General features: G+C 37.0%; 1 protein-coding gene across 6 annotated transcripts in view; it reads right to left on the bottom strand.

The window, feature by feature from the left end:
- LOC310899261 (teneurin-3) overlaps nt 1-20,010 on the bottom strand; it is a 242,570-nt gene that overhangs the window by 92,032 nt on the left and 130,528 nt on the right. For all 6 annotated transcript variants that reach the window (XM_083835481.1, XM_083835480.1, XM_083835479.1 and 3 more), the window contains 2 exons: nt 7,013-7,135; nt 88-302 (listed from right to left, as the gene is read on the bottom strand). In XM_083835481.1, coding sequence (XP_083691607.1) covers nt 88-302; nt 7,013-7,135 — 338 coding nt within the window. The remainder of the gene's footprint in view (nt 1-87; nt 303-7,012; nt 7,136-20,010) is intronic.

A 20,010-nucleotide genomic window follows, 5' to 3' on the forward strand; every position in this document is an offset into this window, starting at 1 on the left:
TTATCCTGAGGAATAAAAGAAGATACAAAAGATACAGACTATCAGTTTTCGATAATGTATCATACTTTTAATGAAAGCAGTTCTCACCTGAGTATGTGAAGGTGGTAAGCCTTTTCGGCCATATACTCCGATCAATGCATCTTTCTGAAGGGATATATTGAATTTTAGAAATTGTGGCTGATCAATGAAGAGTTGTGATCTCCAGAAAATCCCAGGGGGGACTTCTTGTATTGCTCTTCGGCCTATATCAAGTTCTCCAGAATCTATAGTGTTGTTTTCTTGTGCAAATCCCCCTAATTTTCCTGACAGGTTAGAATAATAAGGGAGAAAAAATCAGTATTCTTTTTTTTGTTCTCAATCACCCTTCATATGAACTGTCAAATATTTAGAATCACCTCAGATAAAATGCTACTTGATAATCTTTCTCAATGTAAGGTCCCAGGGAATTCACTGACTGAGACCTAACAAAGCAAAGACAACACAAGTATCTATCAAGTAAAAATACTGTAACTTCCCTGAGCACAGGCAATACATAAACTGCTTTGGGATCTACACTAAACAATTCATTTTTGTCAAGTGTTTCAAAAGACAGTGTTTTCCAGCATAAAGACTTATTCTAAAAAAGTATAAGAAAAAAGGGAAATGCAGCAGACAGATTTTAAGATTAACAGATAAACCTAACCAGTCAAGAGAACTAATACACACAGTCTTCTCTAAATCAAATATTCTAGCATGTACATACAATCCTAGCAATGCCTACAGATCTGGTTCTCTATTTTAGGTTTCTTTTTTCTCTCCAAAAGGAAGGCAATGTTTCTTCCTTTGTTGTGCCTACATCCTGATGCCTTCACTCCCCATAACGCCTAGGTCCTCTGTGCTCCCCGGCCTCTGCCCCAAGCTTGTTACCACCTTCTTGACCATGCTGTCTCCTGACTAAAATGTGTAGTAACATGTCAAAGTCTGGTACTCCCACTGTCTTCCACATTACAAATATGTATTTATCCTAAAGGGCAATTACTAGGAATAAGAACATAATCCTGAAGGGTATTAATGATTTTGCTCTAAGAAGCATTAATGCAACTATCAGTTAGCCTTAGGAGCCCAGTGACGATGGTTTGGACATGCCCTGAAGAAGCAAAGAAGATGCTAACATGCAAAAGACTTGTGATTTCGAATGCTAACACTGAAAAACTGGATTACCAGTTGTGGCATTAAAAAAGAATATGTCATAAAATTCACATATCCACTACAAACTCTTTTTCTTCGAGTGGGTAAGTTGCAAGCAAGAAAGACTGTATTTACACTATAGCTCGGGTGCAGAACAGTATCATCTGATCTGCAATAGTCTGTGACCTCCCAGTGAAGCGCTGTCAAGTAAATGGATGGGGCAGAACTGTTGCAGCCCAAGCTGATAACTCTGCAAGGCACCAGGCTGCATGCTATGGATAGCACAGGTCTGTGACAGCACTGAGATCTCCGTGTTGTCCCTGGCTGCACTGCACAGGCATACTTTAAAATCCAGCAAAGATTACAAACCTGTCTCAAAGTTCACTAGCAAACAATTTAAGGCTTAGTTATGGGAGCATCTTCCACCTGCAAGGTTTGCAGGGAAAAGAACTACTAAGACTTACACACTACGAAAGTGGCTTGGATGAACTGCCACCATCCAGGTTTAAGATTTGGGATGGCTTAGTAAAGCTTGCATCAACCCTGTTTGTGGCCAAAGGCTCAGACCTGATGCCCAGGCTCTATATCCATGTTTTGTGGCTGTACCCAAGTGCCCTCCGAACCTGGTGCCAGGGTCAAAGCCTACTTTGACCCAATGGAAGCAGCGCTGTCAAACCTAGGCTAAGACAAAAAGATTTGCCTAAGAACTTGCCTATCAACACCTGCCAGCTCCAGACTATGCAGGCGATGCCACATTTAGTCAGCTGGCTCATCAAGGTGAGCCTTGTGTGAAGCAATATAAAGGAGAATGGAAGTGTAGTTACAACCCTATAGTCAACTGTGTTTTTTACCAATTCACTTCCTTTCTTCAGCAGCCAGTCTATTATAAGGACTGAACTAAACCCGTCTGAATGTGATAAGCATGTTCAAGAGATGCTGGCTTGTTTGCGTACAAGTGTTGTAAAGAAGTGACAACGCTCTGTTGCTGCCCTGTCGTCTATGTTCAAATTCTACATTATTCATCATTTGAGCGAACAAACTGACACAACCTTTTTGCAAACATTTAGACTTTGAAAAAAAAATGATTAAAATCTGAAATGCCAGGTAAGGTCACAGATTGATCCTCGCCACTTTTTGTGCATCCCAGATGAGGAGAGGCTGCTTTTGAATTAAGCAGGTACAGAAGCACTACTGAGAGGCCTTGAGTGGGGGCTCCTATCATCATCAGGGCTACGCTGCAACACTGCTGCAGTCACTGAAAATGTCTCACTTACAGGATCATCATATTGATCAGTGTTCTGCTTTCAAGAGACAGTGAAATATCTGATCTTGGAAGAAACATTTTTTTACTCTTTTCAGGATGACGTTGATGCTTTTCTAACTTTGGAGTTAACCTTTTGCGATATTTATACGTTACGCTAGAAGATAGATCTTGATTTACTATTTCAGTTCATTTAAAAGCATGTTTCTTACAACTTCAAATTGAAGCGTGTTTTGTTGTATAAATTCAAGAACTGATGGCTGGTAACCACTAAACAATAAATATTTGTTTGCAGTATTGATCTACAACTTCCCCTATTTGTATATTTGAAATGAAAAACAGCTACGTCTTTATACCAGTAAGAAAAGATGAACTAGATAGCTTGAACAGGTGCTCTTTTTCAAACAAATATTTTGCCCAACATGTCAGAAATGGCTGTTACTGGACTTCAGCAATTATCCTTAGCAGGTAATGAATGATCTTATAGGCTCCCATTTTCTTCACCAAAAATGGGGTACTTTTACTCCGTAGCCACATGCCCCTTTAATGCCAAACTACCTCTCTCAAAGTCATCACTAGCTTTTTGTCTTCCTAAGAACACGGCACTAACTATTCTTTTTCCCTCCTGGGGAAAGAGGAATAAGAAAATGTTAGTAGTTTCATCATTTCCTTTTCGCATTCTAAAATGGTAACAGTTCTTACACAAAGCTTTAAGTCCAAAGCTTTAAATCCAAATATGAAATGTCACATTCATTCACAGAATTTTGTAATGACAAAATAGTCCAAAGATGAAACCTATTTTTAAAACAGATAGCCTCCTGAATATTTTCCCTTTCATTTTACTTCTCTACCACAAAAATTTATTCTTTCCCAGCCCCTCATGAAAAAAAAATAAAAATACCAAAAGAATTTATAGGTAAATAATATTTATATCATAATTTGTACTTATGTTGCTAGAAGTCCTATTATTCAATGTACAATATACATTATTTTGCTGAATTACATACTATACATCATTATATTGAGTACTCATGCGATAAACAATCCGATGTATTGCAGTTAATTAACAGATAAAATATTTGTTATATTTATTATTTGTAAATTCTATTTTGACTGTCTGAGGTTACAGTGGACAAAATCCTGAGCTGAACAACTATTTAAAGCAATAAACAAAATTCAGTTATTGTTCAAGAAAAATAGTTCAAAAAATCATGAAAATTACATGAAGCCAAACTCCTTCTCCTTATCTGCAAACATTCTAGGGATTCATACACAAGATATTCTGTAAAGAATTGAGTATCCATAACAGAATGAAAATGAATGCATAACCAAAACACAAAAAAGCTGAACATTAATTGCTGTACAGTGTCACATATAATATCATTTTCCATCCTTCATAGGCAGCACTAATTAAAATATTAGGTTGCAAAGCTGGATTTACAGACAATCAATAGCATATTCACCCATTCCATTGAATAACCTTGTATTCAGATCTTTTCTTGAGACATCACTGTATATCCTTCTGCAACAACTATTTCAACAAATGAAATCAAAATACTCCTTAAATACATACCTTTTATAGAAAAAAAATCAATATAGCATCTAATTAAGAAGTTACTATACATTCAATTAACATGATATACTGTAAACAAAACAGAAAAGCACAAGACGTATCAGTTACATTTCAGTCAGTATAATCTCAAAACCTGCATTTAAGTCACCCAGAAGAAATGCCTTTTTTCCCATTCTCTTTTTTCTCTCTTGCATTTAAAAATATCAACAACAACAAAAAACATGTTCAATTAAGCATAAATTAATAAAAGGTATTTCTGAACTGCACATTGATTTATACAACATAAAATAAAGACAGCAATATATGAGATGTGAGTAACTATTAGAACACTATGGTTAAACAAATTTTCAGCTCTGTGTTTTTTAACCTTTCTTTTCTATTGCCTAGTTATAAAAACAGATGAAGCACTGATGCACTTCAAATAAGTGGTGTATGTGATCAAGCATGGCTTACAAAGTATTTTGGAAAACCTAAACTGAAGTGCCCTACAAAATTCTTCATCTCTGTAGAAAATACATATTCTTATGCTACCTTATGCAGCCGTGAATCATGCCTGTCTAGATAAGCAGGTGATAGGTTGCCAGCAGCTTACTCTTCATACAGAGAAAAGCATTGGGAGAGAAAGAAAGAAAAAAAGCAACACTAAAAAACAACTAACAAACAAAATCTTTTGAAAAGGCTTGTTCAGAGATTCAAGCTTCATTTAACAAATGATTTGCATCTAAGGATGATTTAACATGCTTTTACTGTCAGTTTATGACTAGCTATTTCTAGGTAAACCACGGCTGAATTTTCTTCAAGGGTCATAAGAATGCATTTTAAAGTTTAAGCTTTACTAATTCATCACACAAAGTATCCGTACCTGTGAATGGCAAATGGCTGTCTAAGATCTAAGCCACACATATAAGGGCTACGATTTTCTGACCAAAACTGGCTCAGGACTGTTCAAAATTTAGGTGAGATAGACTCAAGAAAAATTAATGGCCCCCATAACAATGAAAAATTCTCCCATCTGAATTGGAGTATCGGAATATTACTGGGGGCTAAAGAGTTGGGGAGTACTGAAAGCTGTATGGCTGCTGAGGTATCAAAATCAAGGCCTTATTGATTCTTCCTTACGGTTTTCAGTAACTAGTGTGACAGCACAGGGGCCCCCTCATTAAATTTCCTATCTAGTCATCGCCATGCTTTGCCTTCTACTTAACTTTCCTTTTGTGGTTTAAAACGTGTATTCTTTGGTCCATCTGTTGCTTAGTATTGATGTATGCTGATAAATGACCACTTACTATATTCTGCAGAGGATAGCATTTTAGCAGTGGATGAAATTAACCCCATTTTCCTGTGTAGTATTTAAGGACATAAGTAAAGAAAAAAAGGATTTGATGTATTTGTTATTTCCATTTAACTTTGAGGCAAAGTAAACAGCTTTTAATTTGTTAAAAATATAGAAATGATAAAGGGGAAAAAAACTAATTTATATTTATAAAATATTTACAAAAATAAATGTATATTTAAAGTATATTTAAAAAAAAATAATCTTGGCTTCTCAGAGCAGAAGACAGCAGGATGATGAGCCGTCACTGCAGCATCAATATTCATTAACCATACAGTAGCTTTTTGCTATTCATCAAAACAAGTAAGAACACAGAAAGAGATAATGAATATCTAAGTGCAAGAAAAAGGCAGTAGGGTAAAGGAAATGAAAAAGGAAAAAGTCCTACTGGAGAAGTTTCATATGCTTAAAAAGATGTGAGAAAGAATGAACTGAGCTGTATCATTTCTATAACTCGGAGCTGTGATAACTTGAAAAATTTTCAAGATGTCAAGTGCTGGCAGAGGCTTCCTCCTCCTCAGTGGTAAGGAGGTCAGCTCTACCTTGCGAAAGGGAAAATGGATTTTTCTGTAATGAAGCAAATACCACATTCATCAACCATTTAAATCAAGTTTTCCATTCAAAAACTATTGATTTTAAAGCCTCTGTTAGCCAAAAGTGCACAGGCTCTTAAATGTTTTGAGATTCTTAAAGGGCAACATGAAAAAAGGTCGATAAAAAATAATCCCTTTATGTGGTTTGTATTTTAAAAGCTCCTACAACAAAATTAATAAAGTTTTTTTTTTTTATTTTATATATTGGCTGGATGATTCAGACTCAATATTATACGCTAGACATTTTTAGATAACAAATGAACATAGTACACATGACCTATTGTTTCAGAGAGAAATAGAAAAAGTCCTCATTATCTACAGAAAAAAACAAGAGGCATTCTGAAGCAAGGTCATCATGCCATAGGAAGCTCCTTGGTCATGAGTTGCCTTCTACGCACAACTAACAGAGAAGCTTTGAAAAATATGCAAATCCCCCTGCAGAGCCTCTTCTGGTGCTGATCCTTTAGAAAAGGGTTGATTAAGTCCCTCTGTCACAGATAAGGCTTTGGTCTGAAAACTATCCAGAGCTCAACAGGACTCCCAAAGTCTGAATCTTGTGTCAAGTTCCCCTTATGAAATAGCATGTTCTGTCACCTTTGGCACCCTGGCTTTGCTGTGGCCATTTCTGCAGCCTGGGAGCCCTCAGGGAGGACGGTCTGAGCCAGCCTCAGCACCACCTCGCCTCCTCCAGGGACCCCACAAAAATCATTAGGTCATCAAGGATTTTAGAGTAAGAGGTTTTACTTCCCTGGGCATGACAAGAGGTTTTCTGCCCTCACCCAATACCGCATGTAAATTCCCATAAGGAATTTTGGTTGACAGTCGGCTTTCCTAATAAGATCAAGATTATCACTGAAGATTCATAACTACCTTCACATGTTAGGTTAGGTATTCTTTCCAATTGAAATACAACTCCTATTTCGTATTTGCATGCCTATTTAGAATTACTATTATTTTCAAAGGCTCTGTACTTCCATTTAAGTATAGAGTTTTGAAGGAAAAGTGTTAAAGTCTGGTGATGTAAACCAAACACAAAGAAAGGAAATGCCTTGAAAGGATGAAAGAAATTGGTGTGTTTCACTTACCATTTTCTCCAGCAGGTACTGTTACAGGGTGTGTTGGCACAGTATCAGAATTCACTTTTCCATTCTCAAAAGTATCATTTTCAGTTTGCTGCAACTGCCAGTTGAGGCCAAACAGATGCATTGCTGGTGGTGAAGGATACAGGTTATTTGATGCTCTTAACCACAATGACAAATCACATAAATAATGGCTTTCCATGCTTTGCAGCAGAACAGAAAGTCATACATTAAAAAATTAAATTACAGGAACAAGCATACAGAGACTGATAGTTCAACTCAGCAGTGGCATTAAGCAATTACTACCACTGTCCTTTAATGATACAGTGCTTTTGGTGAATACAGCTGACAAAAAGCTCACCAGTCTCATTTTGAGTCTTTTACTGGTCCCAAATCAATGTTCAAAAGGATAGGCAGTAATAGTAATTATGTCCTTTCCTCTTTTTTTCACTTTTGATCCTTCTAAAGTGACAAACCATTTAAGTGAGCTCCTAAGTGACCTCCTGAAATAAATGATTTCTGCAACAGATGGACCTGTTCTGGTTAGCCATGAAAAGGAGAGGAAGAGGGCTGCTGTGGGCATTATAGGGCTAACCTGTGACTTTACCACTCCTTTCCATGCTGTCACCAACACCCTGTGAAACCTCAAGTTTCATGCTAATCCCATATGCTAGTCTACAGCACAAGGCCAAGACCACTAGCAGGGCTGGAGACACTGGGTACTTAGCTGCTGTAGTAATGACAATGCGTAAGGTAGGTTTCGGAAGTACTTAATTCTCCATAATCCCCTTGGAGATTGTCCAAAGCCACCTGGATGTGGTCTGGGCAAGCAGCTCCAGGTGGCCTTGCCTGAGCAGAGGGTTGGACCAGGTGGGCTCCAGAGGGCCCTGCCAGCCTCAGCCATTCTGTGATTCTCCACTGTCTGCCTAAACTTTTAGAGCAAAAATATGGAAAACCAATTCACCTTAATGATATGCTATGATACACATAACATATGCAACTTGTTGCTGTCTGTTGGCCGGTTTCCTTCTCTTCAAATGACTCTAGGATACCACCAAAAATATTTTTTATTATAATTACTGCAATTTGCTTTTGGGATAACATGCACTTGCTTATTCTACAAGAGCAGTTATATCCAAAGATGAAACAGTATTTTGGTGCTACTGAGGAATAAAAATTCAGTGGAAAATTTTTCTGTAATGATGTATTTTAACTATTAGTGCTGAATACAAGGAAGATGATTCACAGCATCTTGTTTCTTCTGCTCCTTCCGTCCCATAAATAGATACTGCTATAGTCGATGTTATTCATTCCTTCTATCCTAATGATAAGCAATTCTTCATTCTATTTGGTTTCATCTCTAATCTTTCAATCTCTCTGTATTGACCATGGCAACCCTTACTTAAGACAAACAGACTGCAGTGTAAGTTTAGTTAGGGAGACAGCAAACACTGCAGAATTAAGACCCTCTCTGCCAGGTCTTTGCCTTAAGCTCTCCCCCTCAGCACTAACAAAACAAAAAAAAACAGAACGCAACCGAAGACCTATTACTGAATGCTTCAAAGACTGAAATCCCCACTAGAGATGACATATTCTCTTTGTTCCAAGTCTCTGACTCCACTATTACTCTTCTTTCTCAGACCTTAAATTGCCTGTCAAAGCCTGATAATGTAGAATGTTCCCTGACCCTAAAACCTTATTTCTTTTTTCCCCTCCCACCTCTTGTTAAAACATAAATCTGACCACCACCATTTCTGGCACGTTGCTAGAATTAACCATTATTATTTCGTCCCTCCCTCAGCTGAAATTCTTATTTATGTATTAATCTTCTAATGATTTTACCTGTTTTAATATATTTCATCAAAATCTCTAGGGTCAGATTCTACTATCTGTTATATCAGTTCACTTCACTGGCAGCAATGAAAGACTGCAAATAGCTAAATATTTCATGATTCAAACTCAGTATATTTCTTGGAGAACTAAATCACCTCTCCTAACTTTGCTGGATTCTTATCACTTTTAATACTTCACAGAAGGAAAACAAACAAACAAACAAAAAGGCATCTATTTTGAAATAGCTTTCTCTAGAAGTGCATCCCTTCCAAGCACGAGCTCGGAACATCACTGACAGCTCTTTCTGCTGGTACTATGTACATGCCCTGTACCTCTTCATGCTCCGCTGGGAGGTCAGAAGGGGAAAATCTGACATGACCTTCTAGCCATTCCCTCATAATTCAAAACAGCTGGAATTTGAAGTCTTCAAAGGCAAGGACTGTGGGATCTGTATTGATTACATCTCAAAGAACCATAGTTACTACAAGGTAAGTGACAATTACCTTTTCTTTGTGTTTGTGCTGATGCGTATCCCACTGTAGCTGCCTGTCGAAGATGGTAATAGTTGTATCCCTCAAGAACACTATTGTTCTCTCAACTTTGACATTGAACTTGCACCAAGTTCAGTAAACAACATTTAATAAAAAGGAAGAGAATGATACCTGCAGCAGTTTCACAAATTTTTAATACTGGAATATTTTTTGAAGCAGACCGAAGATGTTGTTTGAGAGCTCTAATGACAACCCAAAACTTACAGTGTGTGCAAACACACTATATAATTCAACTATCTAATCCCTTTGAGACAGTACTATGGAATTTAGAGAAGTCTCATTTCACTATACACATATGGGAACAACATGAAAAAATTAGGCCTGTGGATACAGGACCAAAATATAAAGCACAATTGCCTCAGAGCTGTCAAGCTTTAAGAACACAGGTAAATTTTATCTATGTGTAGTTTACTCTTTCTTGTTTTACATTAAGATTGTTTTCTTCTCAGCCAGCCATCTAAACAATGGTAAACTTTAAGCTCTTATCATTGTTACAAGGACAGCGAGGCACCTTCTAAAAATTCCTGATGCCTAAATGACTGATAAACAGCACCTGGTACTGGTAACTCTATAGTGAGAACACAGCTCAGTGGGAAGTCAAAGATTCTCAAGTCAAATGTAATGAACTGGTTCTGAATTTGCAGAGGTGGAGTGATGCACGCAGTCTGCAGGGTTGTACATCCTTATTTGGTCTCCTCAAGTCTAGAAAAGGATGAAGACTTTCTTGCATCTTTGGGAGGTGGATGTAAGAGTTCAATCCATTCTCCACTATTTCTGAAGATTTTTTTTTCTATTAGATTCAGAGAAATCGTAAATCCACTTCTTTCAATAAAGAACGTGTTATATGAAGCAAAGTTAAGGAGGAATGTATTTCTCATTTGCCAGCTGCTATCTTAGTTGCAAATGTAATGTAAAGCAGTATATTGATTTTGGATTAGATATTGGCTGTCAGTTCTGATTTATTCTCATTAAATTTGGCATTTTTTTGGTGTTAGACAATGACAGTGAACACAACAGATCCTTCCTAGAGTACCAAGTTCTGAGCCTGTAATTAGGCTGCCAAATAATTGAGGGTACTAACACTGTAACAACTTTCAGTATTGGCACATCTTTGATGGCAGCAAGGACTTGTTTGAGAATGTCAGATGTCTCTAACGAGGAGGCACACAGCTTGTGATGGTTGTGGTCACAGACCATAACAATTTAGTCCAAATAACCCACAGCTGCAAGAAGGGATGAACCCTCAGTGAACAGGTGAAAACATGGGTTGTCACAATCACACGTGCCAACAAACCCTAGCAAAAACCTCCTTTTACTTGTATCACAACAGGGAAGACTGCCCTTATTGAGGATCAGGATGACTTAAGCACAGAAATAATGATGATATCCTCTGCTTATTCTGCCTTTTCAGTCCACATCTCCATTCTGTAAAGTTATCTCTAGCTGCCACCAACAGGTCTTCTTTACTTGCAGGCGTTGAGACAGTATTTTACCTTAGGACTGACAAACTTGCTTACGGTGGTATTTGTACTGCTACTGGCCAGGTTATCAGCTTTATGGTCAGCCTTTAGAGTGCAGTGATAGTTTAAATGGTGAAGACTGCATTCCCTTCAACAGGGTGGGAAGGAGAGGCATCAGGAGAAAGTCCCCTGGGGTCCATGCGTATGTTTACACGAACACAGTGTCTGTGGTGGTGGATACAGCTGAATTCTCCAGAGCAAATCTTAAACTTATGAGCAATAACCAAACTAACAGTTCAATTTTTCTTCTTCCCTTTATACGCCTTCAAAGCAGCACGTTGGCCTATATGCCAAATGGACTGGGATACTCCAAAGATTCAGAGCTCAGATTAAAGAAGTGCATTTATACCTACAGTAGCCTGTAAAAACCAGCATTTTTGTTGATGCTATCAAGTAATCTTACCATCTGTCACCATGCAGTTCACTGAAGGGTTTCTAAAGCACCTTAAACTACTTTTTCAAGCTTGGTTGATCTTACCTTTCACTCTCTATAATCAACATCTAGTTCTTTTGGTTTGAAAGCAGTCTACAGAGTCTTCATTTCCACTTAATAATTAAAAAAGCAACAAAGTATACATTTCACAGCAAATGCTTGAAAAAGAAATTACCTGTTTACACTTTTATAAAACATTTTACAATAATCTGCTTCAGGAAAAAGAAGCTGCTGTATCAGGCCCTTTCATTCATTTCAGGCTGCCAGCCTATTTAACTTGTATGCTCATTTCTCAAACAAGTATTGCTGTACTTACTTTATGCATTCTCTCTACAACTAACTTGTTCTTGAGCAAATACACTGTATTATTACTTCAAAACCGTCTTCAAGACTTTCTTCAGTAAGCCAAAAGGAAATCGTTTTTTTTTATTAGTAGGTGGTAAAAGAGAGGGGTAACTGTGTAACCATGTGAGAGAAGAATGGTGAGAGTTGACAAATCCTCAGCTTGCGCAGTGCTTTCCCTTCCCTGTCTTGCTCACTGGCTCGAAGGCCTCTTCTGCCAAAGTTATGACAGGCAGAGAAGAGAATTGTAACAGAAGAACGCTCAAACAGTAAGAGGATAGGGACAGCTATTTGGTAGAGAAATTAGACAGGTGTCAGCAACCTCCAGAATCTGGGCTGCAGCAGTTGTCATTTGTACTGGAGAGCTCTAAACAGAAAAAGTCTGGACACAGATATGAGTATACATACTATGCAGTAAAAAACAAAGAAACCTATCTATTGGTCTGGTCAAAATTCAAGGGTGTCTCTCCTAAGTCATCAGCATCAACCACACCTGTTTTTAACGTACTGTGATTGACAGTCAGGTTCATGAAAAACAAAGTGCACAGCAAACACCCGATAAGCTGTGTGAGTGAGAAGTATTAAACATGCAGGTGATAAAGATGAATAAGCAAAACTGTGTGCATACTAGCAGAGGCTTTATTCACAGAAGTATCCCTCCAGCAACTGGATAGGCAATGCGAGTGTGAGCATGAATTCTCTAAGTACTGGCTGGTTGTGCCAGTAATCCAACAGGCGACATTCTGCATTTGGTAAATCTCCCTTCTGCAGAGCAAGAATTCTGAAGGGGACAGCGCACTTCAGGGGAGCAGGAATTTCACAGACAGGTAGATCCTTTTAAGTAGAAAGAAGCAGAAACTGAGTTGCCTGAACTGGGAAACAGACTTCCAATGCTCCTCCAACTCTTCTTACAACAGATGAAAAATTAAAACTAGACAGTAGAAAAAAAATATTGGCTATCTCAAAGTAGCAAGTATCTCCCCAGGATCTCTGGAGATAAGACCTGTGGACTATGTTCTATAAACATAAAATACTCAACACTGTGGGGAAAGTTGGCAAGAGGAAGGAACCGAATGATGTTGGTGACCCTCCTTGCCTCTGCCATGCATTTTACAAGGTATGTTAATCAACCCTTATTATTCATGAAGCTGTACTTGAAGATGAGCGTCTTGCTAAGATATTGAACACATCTTCCAGGTCTGTAACTTCTATGTATTTCTGGGTGCTAGTGCTTTCAAACTATGGTTTACTAAATTGCTTCCCTAGAATTAATAGAATAATATATATGCACACTTGCACATAAGGAAAAGTGAATATCATTTATATTTAAAGCAATGCAAAAAGATTATAATTTAAACTAAGCAAATTGCAATTATTGCTCAATCTTGTTGAAGGATTATCTTCTAGTTCATCTCCCTGTTGGCAATACATTTTCAAATGAAATATTTGAACACTGAAGTGGTTTTTAAAATTATCTCCCATATATTTTTCTTGCAGCTATAATTAGAGTCTGAATCTATTTTATTCTGAAGGACCTGGAGTGGACCAGAAGATGTGCAAATCAACTGTCAGTGATTTGCATTCATTTCCTCTTTTCTAAGATAATAGGATGCCTTGGATGTTGCTGCAGATCAAATAGTCAATTAAAATAGTAAATTAAAATTTTAAATAAGTGAATTACAAGTTATAAAGACAAGTTCTTTATTTATTACTGTCTTTCTCAAATCAACAAAAAGCCTGTTATTTTTAAATTTAAAATAACTTGAAAGTGCATTTTAAGACTCTTCAAAAGGTTAGCCAATGGGAGCATCACATATTCATTAAAGTTTCTGAACCTGTGTTCTGAATGTAAAGTATTTGGTACAACATTGTAAGAAAACTTAGCGATGCCTATCAAGATCAATACATTAACTGAAGAAGTGTGATCACTTTCCTCTTATCCTTAACTATAGAATGGATCCATTGAATTTTTTGCAGGAGAAACAGTAAAATCACCTTTTACACTCCATTCTTCTTTTTTCCTTGGAACCTTTTAATAAAAAGTTTGCAAAACACATCACAAAAAATTGCCTAGAAGAAGTATCTGCTATGGATAAACTTAGTTTCTTCAACCACCAATCAAAGATGCTGTTTTAAAGTACAGTTGCACTCAAAATGTTAAGAAAGATGTGCAGTGATCTCAGTGTAACTATTTTTACCATGTTCACCAAGAAGTGGAATGTTTATTCCTCTGTAAACTTGTATGTCTAGATGTCTCGTTTTAGTTGTCAAGCAAGTGACTTTTATATAACAACGGTCTAATTCTGTCAACAGTATTATGTGAGGCACATTCAAAGCTTAAGGGAGAATCCAGATTTCTTACAACAGAGACAAAGATCATTATTCAGTAGCCACTTATTTAAATAGCATGTATTTGTTACAGCTTGTTTCACATTTACCATTTATTCTGATGATCAGCATTCTCTGATACGTAATAGTCTTCAGTATTACCTAAATAGCTGTTAGTATTATCCTGGACCTTCTCCTGAACATTTTTTTTTTCCAGATAACGCTGTTCACAGTTAACAAGATGGTGAAAGTCATTACAGGCACAGAACTGATGGGGAAGTGCACATTAGATTGCTGACTCCTTTGAGACAAGGGCTGTTTTGTCTTTCTTAGTTCAGAGAAGGGCATGAAAAACATTCCATAAATTTGGGGTTTCTATCTAATAAAGTCATAATCAATGATTTCCTTGTCAAGCATTTTGGAAAAAAAATTCCCCTGATTTACACTTTTCAAGACAGGGTTAAGACTGCAGGATAATTACTTCTCTGTATTCCTTCAGGCATTTCTTTACTCTCTTCTTTCTCAAGCTTTAACTCCTTCCTTTTCCTCCTTTAACTCACTTTCTGGAAAACAGATGAGGCTCAGGTTTGTTCTTATCTATTTTTTTTCTATAGCTCCAACTCTTGCTCAGGGTGATGTCCTTTAGATGGCTGCCCTCATAAAACAGCAGTGTTAAGAAAAGCAGTACCAATGTAATGTCTCAACATCTGATGGAAACATCTTAGGCAAGAGCATCAATGAATGGGTCCAAGCATTTTTATAGTTCAAAAGCCTTATTTATTACCAAACCCTCCACCACCAAATCTCTCAAGGGATATAATAATAATGAAATGGCACTATATGATCATGCATAACCTATTTGCATGTTGATGGCACAGAGAAGTGCAGTCTGATGAAAAGATTTAAGAACCAAACGAAAAAGAAACAGAGGCCAATTACTGGGATGTTCAAAGGACACACCAAGCTGGGATTTTATAGCATATAGTTAAACACTTGTGTTGCATATTTCCATCTCATGACTGTCTAACAAAGATCAAAGCTTTTTTATTCCATATTAAGAATGACAGAATATTACAGCAAACATGCAACAAGGAGAAATGTAATAAGATTTAATAAAAGATGATAATAAGGTTTGATAAGAACTTTTGGAATGTCACCAAATTTGGAATGTAAGATGAAAGCATCTGCATGTAGAGATTGTAGTGTGTTATTTGGAACCCCGCAGAGCTAAACTGTGATTAGAAATACATATTTTTCCATAAATTAGCTTTTGTTTAGAATTTCCTGCTGAGATCATATGCAAGTTGATTATGCAAGTCAACATATAGGTTTTCTCATCCTTTGCTGTTGTTATCCTTCATGGTATCACAATTACAGCTGTCCACTTATAGATCAAAGGTAGGTGATTGAAGCCACAACAAAATAACCTGTAACCTCTTTACAACAATGCCTTTAAAGTGACTTAGATCTATGCTAGATAAGTATCACTCACCTATCGGAACTGTTGTGTAGCTGCATAAACCAAACACTACAGGCAGATCAATTTGCAACCATGCAATTTCCACTTAATTTCATATTAAAAAAACAAAACAAAAAAAAAACAAAACACACACACACAAAATGAACACACTGAGTTTACCACTGAAGAGATCTTTTTACAAAACACATCAAGTATAAACTTCTAAGCTATTACCTATGTATCTGTACATGCTAACAAACTTGTGCAAATCCTTGGTTCAAAAAAGTTTCAAGATTTAAGTCAGTTCAGGAATTTCAATCATGCCCCTACCGAAACCTGTCCATCACCCTCAGGTTTAAGCTCGGTTCCTTGTGGCTATATATATAAAAAATATAGCTCCTCACTATACCACCAGCAATCACGATTGGGTAAGCAGCTCTGTCTCTGGGCCAGAGAAACTAGTAAGGGCACAGGAGGGACTGGCTAGTAGATGGAGCATGCTTTATTTTATTGTCATTAATGTGTTTTATGTGGATTGCAATAACACACCATGACTATAGTTCCTCTAGAGGCTTCACTAAAGTGAGACATGGCTTTTATGAAACTATTCCTGTGAGCAAAGATGCACTCTAAGCACATGAAAAATACTACTAATAAAAAGAAAACAGAAAAATTAATTTATCATATATGAGTTATGAAAGAAACCTATGACATAAAGACAACCCTACTGTTAATTGTTTGTAAGGCCAGTGAATTGTGCCTTGCAAGCCACTTTGTACTTTTTTTTAATAGTTATGTAAACCCTGGGAAAAAACAAGTTAGAATTAGTTTCACATTAAACATCCCCCCAGCCCCCACCAAATAAAATCAGCTAAGGCACTGAACTATAAAACCTCACAGGTGATATTAAGAATAGGCAGTCTTAGCTCTGGAGCAGCACTAAGATTGATCAAGAGCACTGACTAATCTTGCTACTGTATGAAAATATACTGGATCAGTGATAAGGATGTGTTTTAAAATTATCTAGTCTTGGCTCCAGGTGAATTGAAATAACAAGAAAGATTCAGTTTCTCATTTTGAAACTTGTGGATACCTGCACATCATTACTTCTTCTTGAGATTACTAATAGACAAGAAACACAGAAAGAAGCTGCTGGAGACTGAAAACCTGAAAAATAAGTTGAAAATCTGAAGAACTATTACTTGTCAATGTGAAAAGTTTTGGAGTCAAATGCAGATCTCTAACAAAAAATTCTTCAATAAAAACTGCTGTGAAACTTGGCATTTCAAAGATGAAAGAGAAGATGAACAGCAGATGAGTTTGAAGCTTTCACAAGTGAAGATAAATGTATCATAGCAAGTTATTGTGTTACACACCTTCTGAAACTCAAGTACATGGCTGGTTGACAAACGGTGTTAACAATATGCATCTGGCTCTTGTTTTAATTTCAAATTAAGCATTATTTAAATAATAATAATGGTCTTCCTGTACCATAATAATGTAAAATCAGAAATATTTTTCGTTAAAAACATTGGAAACATATCTGTTTCTTTCCTTAAAGGCTTGTGGAGCTAGTTATCTTTCCCAATGGCCTATATTCATCCGTGACACCTAACCAACACCCCCACCGCCCTCCCCTTATTCCTCATGTAGAGATATTAGAAGAGGTGATTTTGTGTGATTCTATTTCACCACATTTAGGCAAAAACATTCTTTCTTGGTTGTTTGCTTGGTTTTATTATTGAGGGAAACTGAGCATTTCAAATGCAAACATCCACTTACTCTGAACAGTTGTTAATACTTTTCCTTTTCCTGAATTATAAAATTACAGATGTTGTTATAGGAGATGATTCCTAAGAGAAGACCTTTTTTTGTTTTTGTTGTGTTTTTGTGAGTGAAGTCTTCTGAAATGGCATCCATGTGAAAATAAAGAATCTCATATTTAAAGGTTCCTGTCTGCTTCAGAGGACTCCTATATTGCATCCATAATTAATCACTGCAGTGGGGGAATTACACCTGTGTAAAAGCTATGTGTACTTGCCATCTCAGTCATAAATGTAACATCAAAGGAGATTGCTCGCAGCAAGTTTGGACATATGTACTTGACCTTTTTATTCTAAATTGCTTGTGTATGGAGAGGTTTACAAAAATCTTGTCTAAATCAGGCATTTTACCAGCATGATTTTTTTAAAGCATTCAAAACAGAACAAGCAGTTTTCTTCACAGAAAAGATGCAAGAAAGGATTGCAATTTATAGAAGAGATGCAATTTATGGAAAATATATAATTTATACACAAAACTACAACTTTAACACGGGTATTATTAATTCTGATATCACAGTGGATAGCACATCTCTAAGGGCTGGCTTTTTTCTTCACTAACACAAATCATAAATTAATGGGAACTACCAGGAAAGAAAAGAGGTCTGTAATCTTATGTCCACAAACAACTTAAATCATCCAAGTAATTTCATCTCTGCTTTGAAAAATGTCTTAAACATAAGCATAAATTTGAAGTACTACATATGCTTACATACTATTAAAATATAGCACACGTTTACCACCATTGATAAAACAGCAACTACATCTTTGAACTGCTCTAAGCCTACAGTTTATCCAAAAGAGTAGCTAGTATAATTTAACCACATTTCTGAAATACTCATAATTAGACTGAAAAAATGCTACTGTTTGTGGGTCTGCCAGAAGACTATAGGAGGATTGCAGAAGGGCCCACATCTCCACAATGATGTGCTTGTGAGACATTTCAGTATTCTTGGAAACACCATCCAGATTTTGAAAAAGCACCATATTGCATTACAGTATGACAGCAAAATAACACAATGTGGGCCCTATGGACAATGACATCATGTCACCTTTTGGTTTATCACTACACCTTATGTTGCCAGGATTACTGAGTTTCAATTCGCTCCACTGGGCAAAAGTGGAAGAGTGACAGGCCTATTGCCAAAAACCTTGTGACAAATCATAATTAAAACACAAGCCTTTTTAGGTGCAGAGGTGGGTATTCTCCCTGCCAGATTAACTTTTAATCCCTCAAAATCTTGTCAAGTCTCTTAACCTCCTGACTGCCAATTACATGTTCCTACATCCTTCTGTGTGAGGATTATCTTTCTCAGTAAGTGTTTTACTTTCAGTGTCACTAACAATAACAGCATGTGACATCCACAACACCAATCAAATATTAATACTGTGCACTCCTGAAACAGTAAATATTATATTATGCTTTGCACTTAGTCTGAAACACAGTGACAAGATCTTTGCTTAAAAAGCATCAACTAAAGGCATTATCCATAATGGAATTCTTGCTAGAAACAAAAAAGTACATTTAATGTTCATGCTTTAACACATAGATGTTCAACACATTCAGTTTTAGTGCAATTTCAATGAAAGATGTTAAAAACATTTTCAGCCCGATCACCCCCAACAAGGTGGTGAAGCATAACTTATTCATTTTCTGACTAGTCGTTCTTTGTCTCCCAGGTTTGAAAGAATGTGGCAAACATAAGAAATTACTTTACTGTTTATAAATATTTCCACACTAAGAAGGCATAGCTAACTCATCAGCAATGCCTGCTCTAAACATTGTATGAACATCGTGCAGAATCTAAAAGCCATGGCCATGAGATACCAAGGGAAAAATTATCTCATATTAGATAAAGCTGAACATCACTGCAATGCAGAAAATCATGGAATTACTAGCACTGATATTAAGCTTTATGATAAAGCATCAGAACAGTATGGACAATCGTGCATATCTGAAGAATGTCATTTATAAAGAACAGGTAAGAAATGAGTGAAAGGAGTTGATTGACCTGATATTACCAAAGTATGGCCTACAAACACTAATTATCTGGCTTTTATAGTACTGTTTTTGAAGATTATAAAGTACTGAAATGCAACTCGGAGATTGGTAGTTCAGATGTAAAGGACTTTCCTAAGGTCTGTTCAGGATAGTAAAATCCTTCAGAAATTTCAGGAGGTGGTTTCTACCTGCTCTGTAACTTTGTGTTCACCAGGTATATGGGTATATAACCCCGCACTACAGATCCAGCAGCAGAGGCTACACACACCCTTTGGTCCTGCCTTATATTTCTATAGGGTATCTACTACTCTGTCCTCCCAGAACAACATCCAGCATAACTTTGTAAAACAACAGGCACACAGATTTTGACTAGCACACAGCAGATCCACACACACTGGGGAGGCTGGGCCTTACAGCCCCCACGTGGCATTGTCACCACTGCAGTTGCTGCCTGTGACATTTGGAGCTGAGAGAGACATGTAAACATCCGTTCTGGACAGAAGGAAAACACCGCTACGTACTTAATCCACAGCTTTTTAGTTTGAGAGTCAGACAATTCAAGGTGGAAGTGATACTGGAAATCTCTAGCTTGGAAAGAAAAGCCTGACATGGAGCACTGCTGCTGCCTCCAGAAGCACAAGAGACACCCAAAGCCTTCCTTAAATGCCTGAAAGACTGTTCGGATGAGTTGTCTGTACCTTCCCTCCACAAGCACC

The sequence above is a fragment of the Anser anser genome (genome assembly GCF_964211835.1).
Source record: "Anser anser genome assembly, chromosome: 4".
NCBI classification, from domain to species: Eukaryota; Metazoa; Chordata; class Aves; order Anseriformes; family Anatidae; genus Anser; species Anser anser.